Source organism: Leucoraja erinacea, chromosome 20, assembly GCF_028641065.1.
Source record: "Leucoraja erinacea ecotype New England chromosome 20, Leri_hhj_1, whole genome shotgun sequence".
NCBI classification, from domain to species: Eukaryota; Metazoa; Chordata; class Chondrichthyes; order Rajiformes; family Rajidae; genus Leucoraja; species Leucoraja erinaceus.
Window position 1 is genome coordinate 17,197,698 of NC_073396.1, and position 19,774 is coordinate 17,217,471.

General features: G+C 44.6%; 1 protein-coding gene across 3 annotated transcripts in view; it reads left to right on the forward strand.

Annotated features, from left to right (window-relative positions):
* Positions 1–19,774, forward strand: part of usp22 (ubiquitin specific peptidase 22) — a 99,294-nt gene continuing 79,520 nt past the window's right edge. Inside the window, exons 1-2 of one of the 3 annotated variants that reach the window (XM_055651397.1) lie at positions 1–345; positions 493–606. Coding sequence is in view for 2 of the 3 variants with exons in the window: in XM_055651395.1 (XP_055507370.1) it covers positions 1,055–1,174 (120 nt within the window). In the remaining variant the exon portion in view is untranslated. Of the gene's footprint in view, positions 346–492; positions 607–800; positions 1,175–19,774 lie in introns of those variants that run through there. The other 2 variants (XM_055651395.1, XM_055651396.1) reach the window with 2 other exon arrangements.

Consider the following 19,774-nt stretch of genomic DNA (forward strand, 5'->3'; position numbering starts at 1 on the left):
TGAATCATTAATACAGATCAGAGAGTGGAGATTGTGGGGAGAATACATACAATGAGACAATTTAAAGAGATTTAATAGGTGGCATAAATCACAAATGATTGCACGTTGGTTGCTGCTGCAGGGCGCGGCCAATCTAATGGACAGACGCTACCCGACACCACAACGTCCATTCATCGTGGTAAACAGGGTGTTCCTGGGAGGGGAGGTAGGTGGGAATGGACATTGTGAAAGAGAAAATGTTTACTGGGAGTGCGGGAGAAAGAAAAAGCCATTGACAACGGCCTAGAGCCTCACTACGCACAGCATCCACGGCCATATCTCCACGGCAACCGACAAAAACTGAACGTAAACGGAAAGGAAAAAATAGGCAATTATTATTTATCCCGCTTTCTGGTTGCCCCTAGTTAAAAGATAGACCAGAACCAAGCAGTTTTTCTCTCTTCCCCCCCATAACTGAAACAGCAACAAAATTATCCGCCTTTCCATTTACAGGAAACCCTGTCGCCAGGAACCGGAAAGAACGCACCAGTCCAATTCAAATCCAACTGCCCCGTCCCATATGCCGGGACCAGCCGATGATGGACAGGTCACTAGCCAATCGAGGAGGTAGTTAAACGAAAAGGAAAGGGGATTGTCCAATGGGGAAGTGTCTGGTCGGTACTTCCGGCGACACTGCCAGTTGGACTCCTCCTCCCGAAACTCGGAGCTCACCTGGACCGACAGTTGACGGACGGGTCTGCGGCCAATCAGCTGTGCGTCTGGGCAGAAGGGAGTTGGCGCTGGGCCAATGAGAATAGAAGGAGTGGGCGGATTTTCCGGCAGTGCGGCGAGTCTGCTCCCCTCCCCCCGCGGCGCTATCGCCTGACGACCATCAGCCTTTGCCGACACTATGGGCTTTTTCTCCATATAAATAATCGGAGCCGCGACGGCGGCGGGCGGCGCTTTAGGGGTGGAAAGTGAGGGTGGCGGTGGAGGAGGTGGTGGTGGCGCGGGGGTAGATTGTTGCCCGAGATTGCGCGGTGGTGGCGGCAGTGCTTGTGGTGCGGCTCCTGTCATGAGTCCGGCCGGGTGCTCCCATGTGAACAGTTTTAAGGCGGACAATTGGAAGCAGAGCCTGCGAGTGATTTACCAGTGCTTTGTGTGGAGCGGGACTGCGGAGAGCAGGAAGAGGAAGGTAAGCGCTGCGCCGGGCCGCGCCGGGAAGGGCTGTGGCTGAGGGCGGTCTCGATGCGGCTAGGGATTCTCCTGTTAGAACAGTTTCTCTACCCCGGTGAGTGATGGAGAGGGAGGCTTGGCCACTGGCACAAGAGTCGCTGCTCACGGGGACTGATACTGGCGTAGCCCTACCTGGAACGAGTTACAGTGGCGCACGGATCGATAGGTTGATGGGCAAATATGTATTGATGTCCTTTTGACTGACAGAGTGATGACCAGGTATGTAGGGATAACTCCTATTGACCCGGTGATGGACAGATGTACGGGATGCCTCCCTATCAATGATTCAGTGGTACATTTGGTGCCTCTCCCCGTTAAACAGGGATGGAGTTACAAGAGGTAGGGAAATGGGTGGAGTCTATCACTTCATAGTAATCGACCGATGCTGGGGGAGTTTTTTCATGTGCAATAAGTGACAGATGCAGAGGGACCGTTTGCCTCGTTCACTGAGGGGCAGGCAGAATGGGCGCCCCTCACTGGTGAAATAAAAGGCCTATAAGGCTGATCTTTTGTGTAAAACGCCTGAACTTTAAGGATAAAAATGTGTAAGGTGATGCATACGATAGGAAACTGGTTAATCTGCAACATTGTTTATTGGTAAAAGGGTCAAATTGGGATTAGTACTGGGGAACATTTTTGATTATAGAGGAGCTAATATTTTATTTTCTGGAATGGTGGGATGTTATTTAAAAGTAGTTTCTATGGAATGGTGATCTTGGTGGGATGTGTGGCCCCATTTTGTGCATTTTATAACTGATGACTTTATGTAACCAGCAAGACAAAGGAAACAATTTGTGATCATTAGATCTAGCACAAGGTGAATTGCTCTTCTGACTTGGTGGTCTTATTTACATATACCCCACCACACCCAAGAAAATTAATGTAATCTGCACTTGATAACATTCACTAAGATTGACTTCATGTCTTAGTGATGTTTGTATTTTAGAGTCTCTGTCTGTCTGACAAGAAGATTGCTGAGAAGTTTGTCAGTTTTACAATTTGTCAAACTTCATGTTCAGGTGAGGTAGATGCAGGAATAATGCGATAGCCCCAGAATATTGTTCACATGGAGATCAGTTTACAGTAGTGCAGCAGAAAACAAGGAATGTAACAGGGCTTCATCTTCAGGTAGCATTGTAGGGAGGGGGGGAGGTGTTCCTCTAATTGGTGATTGGATATGGAAAAGGTTGTGCACAATGTACATTTTTAATCTACATTTTGTATGTAATTACAGAAGGCTAATGCAGAAAGTAGAGAAGTGATCTGTTTGTGAATGCAGGAAGATTTGCCTCAAGGAAAATAGTTGCTCTTGTACAGTTGGGGTTCGTTTGGATGGAAATTTGATGTTTTTTTAATACCAAGAGGGGTAACCATCTGTTATTTTTCAGTATTACATACCAGGAAGTTGAAACATAGTCTATTGGAATCTTGGAATAGGAAAAATATAGCAATGAATAAGGGGGAAAATAGTTTTTGAATTTTTGCAGTTGAATACAAGATTAAAAGCTTTTAGTAATGTGCGTTCTGGACAATAATAAATTACTTTATTGGTTACTTTCATTTTTATTGCATTGTGGCAAAATCTAAACATGAATTGGGTATTGAATTTTGTCATGCAAGGTGTGTGCAAACATGGTGTAGAGAGCATCACTGCTGCACCGCATGTCCCCATCATGCCTTGCCTACATTGTGTCACAAACCTCCTTTTCTTTGCGCACTCTCTGCCACATCCCTTATAGATGCAGGTCTGTTCAGAGAATGCTTTGTACTGTACTCCATGATTAAACTTACTCTGTGATTATATTTGCTACACAATGTAATTCCTTTCTATCTCCTTTTTTATATCGATTGTACATTTTGCTATGATTTGTTTAGTATCTATTTAGGAAAAACTATTGTTTTATGAAGGCCACCCAACAACTTGTTCTGTAGGTTTTGAGGAAGAAAAGAAAGAACCATGCGGCAGGTATAGGCGACAGGAATCAAGAGAGTCTTTTGAGGAACATTGAATATGTTGGAGATAATATTTTAAAGTCAGATGGGAAATATAGGACCAAGTGAGATGGAGGAGAATCCCAAGATGTTCCTTGAATGTTAGAAGGAGCAAGAGGCAAGAGCTGCTCTTCTTGGGAGGCCAAAAGCAGAATCTATATGTGGGACCAGGCAATGTGGGCGTGGTCCCAAATGAATACTGGAACAGGGTAGTATACAAAAGGTTTTGATAGTTGTAGGATACAAGGAGATCTATCCAGGTTGTTGTGGGTACCAAGGGAGAAGATTGCTGGGGCACTGACAATGATTTTTGCATCTATCTTAGCCACAGCTAAGCTGCCAGGAGAGTGGGGAATAGCTATATTTGTTTCCCTTTTATTTAAGAAGGACAGCAGAGGTAAGCCAGATAATTTACAGGCCAGTGGTCAATCTTGTGTCAGTGGTAAGGAAATTATTAGAGCCAATGCTAAGGGATAGGATTTATATTGATTTGGAAAGGCAGGGGCTGATTAGGTATTGGCACATAGCTTTGTAAGTGGGGAAATCTTGTCTCCCTCATTCGATTGATTTTTTTTTGAGGTAGTAACTAGGAAGATTAAAGACAGGCCAGTAGATATTGTCTATATGGGCTTTAGTTTGGCAACGGACAAGGCCCTGAGTGGTGGGCTGATCCTGAAAGTCAAGGCACCTTGGATCCAAGGAATTGGCTAACCTGATCCGAAGTGTGTTTGATAATAGGAGGCAAAAGATAATGGAGGAAGAATTGTTTTTTGATAGGCAATAAAGAATGCATATGGCATATTTGCCAGTGCTGTTTTGTTCCAGCCTTTTCTATCTTTCAGTCTGAAGAAGGGTTCTTACCCAAAATGTGACCTACTTCTTTTCTCTAGTGATGCTGCCCGACGTGCTGAGTTATTTCTGCATTTTGGGTCTATCTTTGGTATAAACCAACATCTGCAGTTCCTTCCTACACATTTACAAAATATTGGTGAGACTACATATGGTTTATAACAATCCTTGTTTGAGGCATACTTTGGCCCTATCCCCGAACTCTACCTCCACTACATTGACGACTGCTCTGGTGCTACCTCCTGCATCCTCGCAGAACACACTGACTTCATCCATTTCACCACTAACTTCCATCCGGCACTCAAATTCACCTGGACCATTTCCGACATCTCCCTACCGTTTCTAGACGTCACTATCTCCATCGCAGGTAAAAGAATACTGACAAACTACTACAAACCCACTGACTCCCATGGCTGTCTGAACTACACTACTTCCCATCCTGTGTTCTGTAAGGACTCTATCCCCCTACTCCCAATTCCTCCGTCTACGCCGCATTTTCATCCAGGATGAGGTGTTCCAAACCAGGGCATCGGAGATGTCCTCATTCTTCAGGGAACGGGGTTCCCCTCTTCGACTATAGATGAGGCTCTCACCAGGGACTCTTCTATATCTCGTAGGTCCACTCTCACTCCCCATCTTCCCCCCCCCCCTCCCCCACTCGTAACAAGGACAGAGTCCCCCTTGTCTTCGCGTTCCACACTACCAGCCGTCACATACAACAGATCCTGCTCCGACATTTTCGCCACCTCCAACGGGATCCCACCACTGGCCACATATTCTCATCTCCCCCCTCCCCCCCCCCCTTTCAGCTTTCCGCTGAGACCACTCCCTCCGTAACTCCCTGGTCAATTTGCCCCTTCCCACCCAAACCACCCCCCCCCCCTGGTACTTTCTCTTGCAATTGCAGGAAATGCTATGCTTGTCGCTTTACCTTCCCCCCCCCCCCCCCCCCCCCCTCGACTCCATCCAAGGACCCAAGAAGTCTTTCCAGGTGAGCCAGAGGTTCACCTGCACCTCCTCCAACCTCATCGTGTAAAGATGGCGGCGTCTCGCGGCAGCGGCCTCTGCAGTCCATCTATCTTTTAAAAAAAATGTTTGTCCTGTTGAGTGTATAGTTTGGTTGTAGTTTATATATTGTTTTTAGCTGTGTATATGTGTGTGGGGGGAGAGTCTCTTCCCTGTACGGGGAACCGATCTTTTCCCTGTCGGGTCTCTGGTGTTGTTGGGGCCTAGCACGTGAAGCGGCCTCCAACCGGAGGCTCCAGAGGGCTTCGGAGCATGGAGAACTGTGGTGGTGTGCGGCTGTGACCGAACTTCAGAGCTTCGGAGGCTCCAGCCGCAGGCCTGGTGGACGGTTACATCGGGAGCTCGCGGGTCCCTGGTGGGAGACTGCTTTTCTGAGCTCCCGCAAAGGCAACTTCTCCCGCCCGAATTGCGGGGTTGAAAACGACCCAGAGCGGGGTCTTACATCGTCTGGCGCGGCTTTAACAGCCGTGGGACTTGCTGTCGCCCACCGGGGGCTCCAACATCAAGACCCGAGCAAGGCCTTACATTGTCACGCGCGGCCTTAACGGCCGCGGGACTCGCCATTGCCCGCCGGGGGCTTTAACATTGGGAGAAAAATGGAAAACGGGGAGAGACAATGACTTTGCCTTCCATCACCGTGAGGAGGAGATTCACTGTGATGGATGTTTGTGTTAATTGTGTGTCTTTGTTTTTTTTTTCTTGTTGTATGACTGCAGAAACCAAATTTCGTTTGAACTTCATTTGAGGTTCAAATGACAAAAAACGGTATTGTATTGTATCTATTGCATCCGCTGCTCTAGGTGTCAACTGCTCTACATCAGTGAGATCAAGCTTAGGCTTGGCGATCGCATCGCCTAACACCTTCGCACAGTTCGCATTAACCAACCTGATCTCCTGGTGGCTCAGTATTTCAACTCGCCCTCCCATTCCGAATCCGACCTTTCTGTCCTGGGCTCCTCCATGGCCAGAGTGAGTCCCGCCGCAAATTGGAGGAGCAGCACCTCATATTTCGCTTGGGTGGTTTACACCCCAGCGATATGAACATTGACTTCTCCAATTTCAGGTAGTCCTTGTTTTCTCCCTCTTTCCCAGTTCTCCCACAGCCCACTGTCTCCGCTTCTTCCCGCCCACCCCAACCCCACATCAGTCTGAAGAAGGGTCTCGACCCAAAATGCCACCCATTCCGTTGCTCCATAGATGCTGCCTCAACCACTGAGTTTCTCCAGCATTTTTGTCTACCAAGGTTTATAGTGTGCAGTCCTGGTTGCTGCACTAATGGAAGGTTCTTGTTGTGCTGGAGAGAATGCAGAGGAGATTAATCAGAATTTTGCCTCGATTAGTGGACTTTAGTTATGGGGAGAGATTGGATAGGTTGTGCTTGTTTTCCCTGGAGTAGAGTAGGTTGAGGGGTGACCTCATAAAGGTATAAGGTAAATAGTCACTAGCTCTGTTATCCCAATTTCGCATCTGTTCCCTATACATTAAAGCCAATGTATGGATGCCATGATACAAAGCCATGTTTCCCGCCAGATTGCCTCATTATCTTTCCTGTATGTAGAAGAGCAGTCATAGTGTATCCAAAGAAGTATAGTACCTCATTGCTTGAATTGTTCTAGTAAATTCCTTCCACTCGTTGGAACCTTTGAATCAGCCCTAAGTGTGGCATCTAGAACTAGACACGCTACTCCAGTTATGGACATAAAATGTTTTATTTTTGCCCATTCCATCAGCCGGTCTATATCATCTTTGTCTATTTCTATCCTCCACACGTATAGCCATCTGTAAACGAGGAAATTTAATCCATGCACATACTTTCAAATCATTAACATGTTTTATTTATTTTTTAAACATGGAGGTATTGTTATTGACCTGGGGGAAATCTTCACTTTATATTCTGTCCCAAAAGCCTTTTACTATTGCAGTTCCTGGTTACTTAGTCTGCAGTTTTTCTTATTCCATGCTCTTCAATCTTGATGGCAAGTCAACTATGTGACACCTTATCAAATATGTTTCTGAAAGTCCTTGTTACACTAATTGCATTTTCCTCAACAATGCACTTTGCCACCCTTGTAATTAAAAAGTCAATGATAGTTTGATATAATTTGTCTTTCAGAAGACCATGCCACGTTTCTCTTGTCTATGCACATTTGTCTTAGTGACACTGATTCTGTCCCTGATTGTTTCTAGAATTTCCCCATGAAGGTTAAGCAGGTTGTGCTCTGAAGTTACTTGATTTCCCCCTTTGAACACACAGATTTAATAATTGCCAATCTAGTCTTTGGGACTACCTCAGACTCTACAGATGCTTGGAAGAATACAGGGAACACCTCTGCAGTTTCCTCCCTTGGTCTCTTAGCAGGCTAGAATGCAAGGCATCTGAGTCATTTACTGATTATTGGGTATAGCTAGGTTTTCCATATTGCACTTGGTATGTTAAAATTGGTCCCTGCTTCCATGAATAAATTTCTTCTTTGGTTTCTGATTAGTCATGGATTAATCAGAGGTGATTCACTTTGGGAGGTTGAATGCAAGGGGAAGATATAGTTAATGGCAAGACCCTTAACAACATAGATATGCAGAGGGTTCTTGAAGTCCAAGTTTGTAGCTCACCCAATGTGGCCGCAATAGAAGATTGGGTGGTAAAGAAGGCATATGGTAGGCTTGCCTTCATTGCTAGGGACATTGAATACAAGAGTCAGAAAGTCACAATGCAGCTTTATAGGACTTTGGTTAGGCTGTATTTGGTGTATTACATGCAATTCTGGTCGACGCATTACAGGACAGATGTGGAGCCTTTGGAGAGAGTGCAGAAAAGGTTTACCAGAATGTTGCCTGGATTAGAGGGTTTCAGTGACAGAGGTTGGATAGACTTGGATTGTTTTCTCTGGAATGTGCGAAGATCGAGGGACTTGATCGAAGTATATAAAATTATGAGAGGCATTGATGGGGTAGGCAATCTGAACCTTATTTCTCAGATTGGAAATGTCCAACACTGGAGGGCATAGCTGTAAGATAAGAGGGTAAGGTTTAATGGAGTTGTGCAGGGCACGATTTTTTACAGAGAGTGATTGACACCTGGAACGTATTGTTAGGAGTGGCAGTGGAGGCAGACTCGATAGTGTTGTTTAAGGGGTTTTGGATAGCCATATGGATGTGCAGTGAATAGAGGGATATGGATCACAAGTAGATGAGATCAGTTTAACTTGGCACAAATATCATGGGTTGAAGGGCTCGTTCCTGTACTGTTCTATGTTCTAGTCCCTCTCCTCTTACGTTTTATTTCCCAGACATATTTTTGTCTAGAATATTGTGTACTAAAATGATGGTAGTTTATTTCCTATAGTATTGACAGTTGCGTGATGTGTGAATCTTTAGTTTAGAGATACAGCGCAGAAACGGGCCCTTCGGCCCACCGAGTCCGCACCAACCAGTGACCCCGCACACTGACGCTATTGTAAATACTCGGGGCAATTTTTATATTTATACCAAGCCAATTAATCTACAAACCTGTACGTCTTTGGAGTATGGAAGGAAACCGAAGATCTCTGAGAAAACCCACGCAGATCATAGGGAGAATGTACAAACTCCGTTAAAACAATGCTCGTAGTCAGGACTGAACCTGGGTCTCTGGCGTTGCCCATTAGAGATACATTTTAAGGATATTCCTTTTCAAATATTTCTTAATTAACCACTGCTGGAAATCCCTGGCCCATGGCTGTGTTCAAAATAAAGGAGGTGGACTTGAGTTAGAACTGAGCACCAAAAGTTCACACATTAGGAATACACAGCAGGATAACGCAAACTGTGGAAGAGTGTGTCATATTCCAAACAGGTCCACCAAGGATCTTCTGCCCTACCTATGGCATGAGTCTGCAAATCCCATATTGGCTTCAGAGGTCATTTCAGAACTAATGGAAATGGAGTATAAGTAAGCATATTTGATCCTGAGTGACCGCCAAAGAAAGATTAGTGGCGGCATATATTGAATATCACAGCTCTGTTGGATGACTCTGAGAATGCTATTTTTTCTGATGCTGTTCACAGTGGGGAAAGTTGAGACTGGTTTTGAACCCTTCGTTGCTTTGAGGCAGGAGGACAGCAAGAAATGGATATTTGTATGTCAAAATTCCCAGTCTGCAAAAACCCCAAGATATTTTGTTTGTCTAGATGTGAACATTTATCGAGAAAATGCTGAAAATACTCTGGTGAGGCAGTAACGGTGTATGGAGAGAAATTTCCCCCATGTTTAAGAGGAGATTAGCATTGATCATAAAGCTCAGAATTCTATATGGAACATGTCTAAATGTTGGCTCAGTGACATGTATTGATTATGCCAAGGCTAGCCTGCTATAGTGGCCCATACAACTAAGTTGGGCAGAATCACTGGCCACAATTCACCTCTCTCCCCAATGAGCTCCTTGCACTCAATGCTTGTTTTGAATAGAAAATCAGTGAAATTATTTCAGTTGGCCAGATGGTCCTGTACCCATCACAGATGCCAGATCAGCCATACAGAAAGTGAAGCCATGGAAAGCATAGAACATGAACATCTCAACTGTTTATACACGATCCAAACCCCTCTATTCCCAGGAAATCCACATTCCTACCTAAAACATTCTTGCATGCCGTATTTGTATGCGACTCCACCACCATCCCGGGGGAAAAAATGTTATGACTGGATTACCTTGTCTATGCTTCTTATAATTGTACACTTCTATCATGTCTCTCCTCAACCTCTGCCATTCTGGAGAAAACAATCCAAGTTTGTCCAACCTCTTATTGCCTTTGAAAATCCCTAATCCAGGCAGCATTCTGGTAAACCTTTTCTGCACCATTTCCAAAGTTACCACATCCTTCTGTGATGGGGTGATCAGGCCTACACGCAGAACTCGAAACGTAGTCTACATCAACCTATATCAACCTGACTTGATGCCCCAACCAATGAAGGCAATCATGCCATGCATCTTCTCTACCATTCTATCTACTTGTAATGCCAATTTCAGGTGGCTATGGAGTTGGACCCCAAGACTTCAATGCTGTTAATAATCTTGCCCTCCTTTTATGTTCAACCTCCTGAAGTGCATGTTTGATTTAAACATGATCTGCCACTATTCTGCCCATTCCCGTAGTTGGTCTACATTCTGCTGTATACTTTAACAACTTTCCCCATGGTCTGCAACTCCAGCATTCTGGTATTTTCATCAAACTAACAAACAAATCTATCTACATTTACGTACAAAACATTTTATACATAACAAACTACAGATGTCCCAGCACAGATCCCTGTGGAACTCTAATAGTCACAGATCTTCAGCCAAAATAACATTATTCCGTCACAGCACTCCGTCTTCTATGAGCTAGCCGGTTCTGTGTCCATATCACTAGGTCTTGTGCATTTTAATCTCCTGGATTACTCTATCATGGGGAACATCATGAATTGCATTCTTATAACTCTTATAGACAACATCCTCTGCCTCATTATTTGCCTTTGTCATCTTGTAACACTATCATATTAGTAAGACACGACTTACTGTGTACAAAGCCATGCTGACTGTCCGTAATTAGCCCATTCCCTTACACATGGGAGCCAATCCTGTCCTGAAGAACCCTCTGCAATAGCTTCCTTACCACTGATGTGAGGCTCAATGGCCTATAATTCTGTGGATTCACTCTACTTCCCTTTTTAAACAAAATAACTGGTTACTCTCTGGTCTTCTGGGACCTTGCCTGTGGCTGGTGAAATTGCAAACATATTTGTCAAGGTCCATGCAATCTCTCTTGCTTTTTATCAGAACGTGAGATATATCCCATCAGACCCTGGGGATTTATTCTTCACACGTCTCCTCGGTATCCCGTAGTTCCTCTCTTGCCCTCGCCTCCCAGTCACAACTGGGACAGAGTCCTGCTAGTCCTTGCCTTTCGCCCCATCAACACACCCCCCTCTTTTTTGTCACCTCCATTGGGATCCCACCACTGATCACATCTTTCCATATCCGCCCCATTCTGCTTTCCGCAGAGACCGTTCCCTCCGCAACTGCCTGGTTCACTCATCCCTTCCGACCCAAACTACCACTTCCCCAGGGGTTTTCCCATACAACCCCATGAGATGCAACACCTGTTCTCATCCCATTCCCATACCTTTGTGTCCTGGGCCTCCTCCACTGTCAGAGTGAGGTATCATGCAAATTGGAGGAATAGCACCTCATATTTTGCTTGTGCTGTTTGTAACCCAGCAGAACGATCTCTTGTTCTCTCTCATTTCAAGTTACTCCTGCATTCCCTCCCCTCCCCTCTCTCAACCCTTCCCCCACCCTAGTCATCCTTGTATCCCTCTCGTTATTACACCTTTTGCAGCCTACAATCTGCCATTATAGACTCCACCCTTCCTGAGGTCATCTGTTGCCGACCCTGATTTGGTCAGGTCTTTTCTCACCTGCAGTTTATTTCCACCCCCCCCCCCCCCCCCACCCCCCCATCTACTTTCAGTTTAAAGAAGGTTTCTGATCTAAAATGTCGCTTTTTCTTTTTTCTCCAGAAACCAGCTGAGTTACTCCAGCATTTTGTGTCCATCACCAGGAATACCGCGCCAACTATGGTCCCACCTCACGTTGGATTATCCACATACTGCTTTGGGGAAACCCTCCTAGGATACACATAAAAAATTCTGCTTCATCTACCTACGCCTTATGCACCAAGTCCCAGTCAATATTGGGAAAGTTAAATTCGCAAACTGACAAATCCTGTTGCAGTTGCATCTTTCTATTTATCTGTTCATCTATCTCCTGTTGGTTATTGGGGCAGTTATAGTACAATCCCATTAGTGATTGCACCTTTCTTACTTTTCTGCACTACCCATATTGCTCAGTTGACAAACTATAATATCTGTCAGAGCTGCAGTGACGTTCTCCTTGATTAGTGGAGTAAGCGCCACCTCTTACCTCCCTCTCACTTTAGAAGCGTGAAAACTGTGGGGCCGTCGTTGAAGCCGGGTTCGGCAGTGATCACACAGCCATTTGCAGTACAGTAAACGTGCATGATATGTTTTATCTACGGTGACAAGAATGCCAAGGACTGTATGGGGGCGCTGTCCCTCATTGTCGGGCACATGTGCTGTGGCCCTGGCGATCTCTGCTTGTCCTGGCGGCTCAGTCCTTTCCTCTGTGTGTGGCTGTTGTTCGAGGGCAGGATGGGGCACTGGCACCTCAGGCTTGCCCCAGTCATTCAGTCTTAGCCTCAGTAGAGGCACTGGCTCTCTTGGGCTTCTTACTGCAGCCCAGTCTTGACCACATGGTGGTGCTGGTGATCTCCGGTTTGTCGCAGTGGCTCGGTCTTCCTCAAACCTGCAAAAGGAACACAGCTATTGAGTTCCCCCCTCTTTCTCATTTGTCCTCTTTCCTGCTTCTCTTACCTTCTGCCCTCTTTCTGGAATCTGCACTCTCTCCCTGCAAGGAGATGCCCTGTTACCACAGAGCCTTGGTGGTTGATTGGGGCACTTTTGGAATTCAGCTAGCTATGAATGTAGTTCATTTGAGGAGTTGCTGTCTTTATGGTTGGAATTACTCTTCAGTCATTGAGTTGCAGACTTTTCTGTATCCGAATCAGAATAATAATTATATAACTCTTGGGAATAAAGGGAGAGTGAAAAGATGAAATTTGTCTTGCACTTTGCTTATCTCTGGAGGCTGTGTGATAGTTTATAATTTTGATATTTTTTACCCTTCACTGACTCCCAACTCTTGATTTTCTTCTAAAAGTCTGCTAACTGCATTGCTGCTATTTTCTGGATTTCTTTTGGTACAGCATTAAAAAAAAATTTCAAGATGCACATGATTTGTAAATGCGTTTAGTGGGAAAATAAAAGCAATGAAGTGATAGATGCAAAATGCCGGAGTTGAGACTTTATCAGCTCTGTTTTGTTGTATGGTCCTTGAGGATTGCTGTCCTCAAAATCAATTATTTTTGGGCCAGCAGTTCAGAAAATAAGTTCTGGTGTTTATCTATTTCCTAGCAAACAAGTCCCAGACTAATGCAGACCTTTAAGTTATGGGTGAGCTGAATGATACATATGTTAGCATCTGTCACCTCTTTCTGTCACCAGAATTCACATAGAATTAGATGGGAGAAGCTGCAGGTTCTTGCCCATCTCACCCAAGTTCTTGTAGGTGTATGTGGATGAATTTCAGGTTGGTGGTTTGAAATTTTTGGCAATTCTTTTCAATTCTGCTGCTATGAGTCTTATTATTGTCTGATATATTTGATTAAAACTATGTTGGAAGGTCCTGGTTTATCAATTTCTTTCTGCTGAATAAAATATCCTTATGAGCATGAAACATTGTCATTATTACATATAATTGTGATTACATTTAGGGAATGGGGCTAGGCTCGAAGATTTACAGGAAATACTCATTCAAATTCTAATCAAGGTATTGTGATTTTGATTTATAACTGGTAATGGGGGGTTAATTTTTCCCTCTACATTTTTCTTTGCTTGAGAATGCTTTATTTTGTTCATTTCTTTGTAAAAGTGGAGAACATGTAGCAGGAAGGAATCGGATCGTTGGTGATTCACCTCTGACCTGTTTTGGCACAGTCCAGGAGCAGTGTTTTATTTTACTAAGATGTAGGTATCAGCTTTCCCCAGCTTTATGCCAGCCACACATGCCTTCTGACAGCTCTCACTTTCAACAAAACATCAGGATGATACATGGGAAGGAGCTTGTTATGAGAGAAACCTACGTAAAGGCTATTCTGTTTCATAGTATGGTTTAGGCAGCAATGTGTTGGGTTGAGGAACTGTGTAAATCTGGGAGAATAAAAAGATGTGATAACAGAAACCTCATCGTTTGAGGGAGGAGAATATGGGGCACATGCTGAATTGGATCATCTGAGGTTAAATTGAATTTGATATCTGGAATTTTGATCAGCAAAGTGTACTCCTGAAAGTACAATCTTGGTTGTTTGCTGCTTTGAGGGAGGTGTTTCAGACATGTCATTTGGAATTCCCATGGATGATATTTGACAGAACATGGGTGGGAGCGATGAGGTTTTGCCAGAACTGGTATCATCGTGAATTCCTGGTATTTGGTAGCAGTGAGGAGGAACTAAATGGGTCTGATTTGCATTTACTTGGACACTCTATTCAGCAATGTGCACAAATGTTGCATTGATTTTCTAAAATATCTGCATAGTAATTGCAAGTTTTTGGTGTGCTTCACTGGGTAACGTGACCGATGATTTCACTTTTTTTCTTGCCTTACTGAACTAATTTTTATGTTGTCATTTATCTTTTTATTTCCCCAACCACCCAACTTTTTATTTACAGCTGTGATACTACTAATCCCATCATGGCATGTTATTTTATTATGACGTGGTCTTTGTGTGTTACTATGCTTGCTTTCAGAGCCAAATCCATCAATCCCATTTTCCCACCTTCTTTGCAACCTACTTTCTGACTCGTGCCCCTCTTGATTCTCCCATCATACATTTATGCTCAGCTATTTACACTATTAAACAGCATGGTGCAGGCTCGAAGGGCCGAATGACCTACTCCTGCACCTAATTTCTATGAGTGGGGATTTGGGAAGAAGCGGGACCTGCTTTGAGCAACTAGCAACAGTCACAACTATATATCCACCCGACTTTCACAAATCACTCTACATAACTTCAACTTTATTTAGTTCAGATGATGTGGAATATTAACAATTGCAATATTTCTTACTCAGCGAATGTTGCTTGATTGCAGATCATTTCCAGTATTGTATGCCTTTATTTGATTTACAGCATTCCCTTATACATTTCATAAAATAATTTTGTTTTATCTTGCACATTTACCATTGCATTTTTCATATTTAAAGGCTGTCTGCATGACAAGCCCATCAAGGTGTCTAGGTTTGGGGATAGCAGAATTTCATTGTATAGTTGGCTAAATACTTTTGATATCCTTGGGATGTTGAAACAAAAATAAAATATGTTCTTCCTCTTTCGTGTGGCATGCACAGCTTAAAGTTGTAGGACAATTTGTTCTATTTGATCTTCTGTTTGTGCACGTCTAGTTGATTGCATTAGTCGAAACAGGGCGGACCACGTGAAGGTTGCAATCTTCCACCCCAATAAAATATGTTGGATACAACCAACAGATTGGGCAACATCAGTGGAAAGTGTTCATGTTAAAGTGTTAAAGTTAATGTTTTGCATACAAAAGACTTCAATGGAAGGATAAAATATGTGACTACGGTTGCAGAAGGAAATATCTGTGATAAAAGGTGGGGAGGCCAAGGGAAAGACAAAGAGAATATCTGATTGATAGTGGCTGGAAATAATATAGATAATGAGTTATTACAGGCACTAAAGCACAAAGTGCTTGAGGAACTCAGTGGGTCAGGCAGCATCTATGGAGGGAATGGATAGATGACATTTCGTGTTGGCACTTTGTGTTTTGCTCAAGATTCCACCATCTGCAGTTCCTTGCGTCTCCTTGTTGCTGGTGCTGATGGAGGATGACAAAGAGTGTAGGAAAGAACTGTAGATGCTGGTTTAAATCTAAGGGAGACGCAAAATGCTGGAGTAGCTCAGCGGAACGGGCAGCATTTCCCATTCTTTCTCTCCGAGATGCTGCCTGTCCTGCTGAATTACTCCAGCATTTTGTGTCTACTGAGGATGACAAAGAAACGTGTGCGATATGCTCCAAATTACAGCCAGGTGGTGTTGTGGGGTGGCAGCGGGGTTGGGGTGAGGTGGTGGCAGTAATAGTGAGTGAGTATTGCAGATGCATACCATGCCTCTTGACCGATAAGTCCAAGACCGTTTTCCAAGTTACATAAAGAGGCCCCGGAAGAAGATGTAATTCCTGCTGAAATAGTAAAACTTAATGGTTCAATAGTACTTTATACCAAAAGGAATTTCACTGTTTGATAATAAAGTTAGTAACAGTATTACTATATGTGTATAGTCTTAGTTAGGTACAAGTTTATAGGAATAAGTATACTGAGACCGTATACAAGAGTCGCTATGTTTTGGTGCCATTTTTCATGATTCAAGTCAAGATACAAGATACAAGGTACATTTAATTGTCATTTGGACCCCTTGAGGTCCAAACGAAATGCCGTTTCTGCAGCCATACATTACAAACAAATAGACCCAAGACACAACACAATTTACATAAACATCCATCACATTGCTGTGATGGAAGGCCAAATAAACTTATCTCTCCACTGCACTCTCCCCCCCCCCCCCGATGTCAGAGTCAAAGTCAAAGCCCCCAGCTGGCGATGGCGATTGTCCGCGGCCATTAAAGCCACGCCGGGTGGTGCGAGGTCGCACACCGGATCTTGGTGTTAGAGCCCCCGGCGTGCGCTCGCAGAGTCCCGCGGCCATTCCAAGCCGCGCGGGGCGGTGATGTCAGGCCCCGCTCCAGGAGCTCTTCGACCCCGCAACTCGGGCGGGGGAAGTCGCCGTTGCGAGAGCCCTGAAAAAGCGGTCTCCCTCCAGGGACCCGCGGGCTCCCGGTGCCGCCGTCCACAGACCTGCAGTTGAAGCCTCCGACTCTCCGGTCGGGCCGCAGCAGCAGCAGCAGCAGCGCTCCTCCACCGCTCCACCCGCTCCGGACTCGGCCAGCTCCGCGACGGTGAGGTGAGTCGTCGGCACCAGAGTCCCCGGTCTCTTCCTGTTGGAGGCCGCTCCTCATTGCAGCCCCAACGATAACGGAGACCCGACGAGAAAAGGTCGGGTCTCCCGTGCAGGGAAGAGATTTTAAAAGTTTCCCCCTCCCTCCCACCCCCCCCCCCCCCCCACACACACACCCCAACAAAAAATAACAAAAACTACATAAAAACATAGAGTCCAGTTATAACAATAACTGTAGAGTTCTTAACTTTACCAGAAAAGTCCAGTGTCCTGGTGGCATTGCAGGGTCAGCCTGGCCAAGTGAAGTTGTTGGTATCCTCCATCACTGCAGGCCACATCTGACGTGCACTTTGCTACCTGGAGTCGTGCCAATTGATCCATTTGATCCCCAGGCTGCTGCAGGGCCTCTAGGTCCACTCCATGATAACCTTGATCTGGACATGTCGACCAGCGAATCATCTTCCTTCGCTTCACCCTGCCACCATTTAGTCTTCATGCCCCGGGCCTCTCGCAGCCGACCTTGTCGCATCCAATGGGATTTTGAGGGCACTGGAGATGAGACTCCAATCTGCTTCCTGGTACATTGTTTCCTGCAGCAGCCGCCGTCACAGCCATCTTAGAAACACAGAAACATAGAAAAATTAGGTGCAGGAGTAGGCCATTCGGCCCTTCGAGCCTGCACCGCCATTTAATATGATCATGGCTGATCATCCAACTCAGTATCCCGTACCTGCCTTTTCTCCATACCCTCTGATCCCCTTGGCCACAAGGGCCACATCTAACTCCCTCTTAAATATAGCCAATGAACTGGCCTCAACTACCCTCTGTGGCAGAGAGTTCCAGAGATTCACCACTCTCTGTGTGAAAAAAGTTCTCCTCATCTCGGTTTTAAAGGATTTCCCCCTTATCCTTAAGCTGTGACCCCTTGTCCTGGACTTCCCCAACATCGGAAACAATCTTCCTGCATCTAGCCTGTCCAACCCCTTAAGATCTTGATGCTGAACTCAACAGTTAGTGGCTTCATCTACAAATATACATTGTTATTGCCTATCAGGGGGAGGATATTCCAGTGGCCCTTCACTCCTGAAAGATAACATTCACTTCTGGTGGTGTATTTAACATTGTTATTTATGTGGAGGCTTTCACCCCCCCTGTTTTTCCTTTTTCTATTTAAACCTTATTTGTGGACCCTGAAATAGCATTTTGGCATTCATGCATGGTATGCCATTCTTGGATGTTTACAATTTCCAAATGTAATTGTAATGGAAGTTTTTAAAGTTGATCCTAAACATTGACATGAATAGAATATGCAGAATGCTACAGTATTTTCAAGTCCAAGGAAGAAATGTTGATTTGGCAAAACATGTGGTATATGCAGGCTGCTGTATGATTCTTTATATTTGATTAAAATGTATAGCTCCAGTAAAATGTGTGATGAAGGACAAGAAAGATGGGATAAATGTTATTTTTCAAAATACCATCAAGGCATACCCCATTTGCTTTCAGCTAGTTATATTTTGCACACAAAACTGGAAGTAGATATCTTGATATGGACAGAGGCAGTTAGTTTGAGATTTTGTGGTGCTTTCACTTCCCTAAGAATGAATTAGTGTTTTAGTTCATTTTGAATTGGGTCAGAGGCTCAGACGTTGAATAGGGAGTTTCCTTTTTTCAGAATTTTTTTTTCCTTCAGAATTTTCAATGGAAATCTGGATGTAAATAATTTGTAAGGAAAACAGGTAATACTTCCATGCAACATCGAGCAGCATGATTTCCTTCTACAGCAATTGTTTAGTGTCCTTCATTTGCCATAACAGAATGGCAAGGTCTGAATATGATTTTGTTTTCATCAGCTACAGGCACTAAGAAATGTCCAGTATAATATATACACCAGTAAAAAATAGCAATTCAAAATTCGAGATGATATTTACAATTATCTCCTTACTTGTCTTTGCCACGATATGCTATTTTTTTTTTTTTAAAGCAGCAGTTCCATTCCCTCTGCTGGTGTATCCCAAGGCTCTGACCTGCTATTGTTGCAAGAGTATATATGTGGCTCATCTAGTTGAGTTTCTGGTCATTGTGATTCTTGCTCTACCCATCAGGATCTTTACTGTGTAAAACAATGTTAATAATGTTGTTATAATGTAATAACATTATTAATAAAGACAAATTAATAATGTTGATTGTTAAATGGGGACACAAGATAATGCAGATGCTGAAATTTTGTGGAAAATAAATTGTTGGAGGAATTCAGCAGGTCAGGCAGCATTTGTGTAGAGGAAAATGGACAGGTGATGTTTCGGGACCTTCAAGGTCGGCAGAGAAGAGGAGGTGAAGGAGTGAGTGCGGGGATTGGCTGAGAAGGTAATCTCCTGAGTTTTTCAGTGTTTTTTCAGGAGCGGGTGATTTATAAACTGGTCGGGGCCCGGCTGCAACACATACCTTCAAGGTCCCTTGTGAGAAAAGTGCGAGTATTTGGTTTGAGAGTCTTCGGCGAGGAGACTGAGGTGAGGAGACTACGCCAAAAGTTGGCGAGGGTGAGACGCAGTGAAGAAATGACAGGCAAGCTGATTCAGTGAGATGCTTGCAGGATGTGGGAGGTCAGGGATACCGCTGGTGCCTCTGGTTGCAACAACTGTAGAAAGTGAGTCCAGGTTCAGCTCATGAAGGACCGTGTACCTCTTGAAAACAGGTACACCCTCTTGGAAGCTGTCGGGATAGAAGACATTGCCAGTCTGAGCGGCAGACCCGTCTGCGAGTCAAAATGTTGCGCTGAGGCAAAGCCGACGAGACGGACATCAGGCAGAGCCGTGGTAGTAGGGGACTCCATAGTGAGAGGCACAGACTGGGGTTTCTGCGGCAACAAGCGGTATTCAAGGATAATGTGTTGCCTCCCTGGTGCCAGGGTCCAGGACATCACTGACTGATTGCAGGGCATAATCGAGGGAGAAGGGGGGAGCCAGAAGTGGTAGTACATATCAGCACACATGATGTCGGTAAAAGGTGGAAAGAGATTCTGCAGCGTGACTTTAGAGAGCTCGGAAGAAGGCTAAAAAGCTGGACCTCC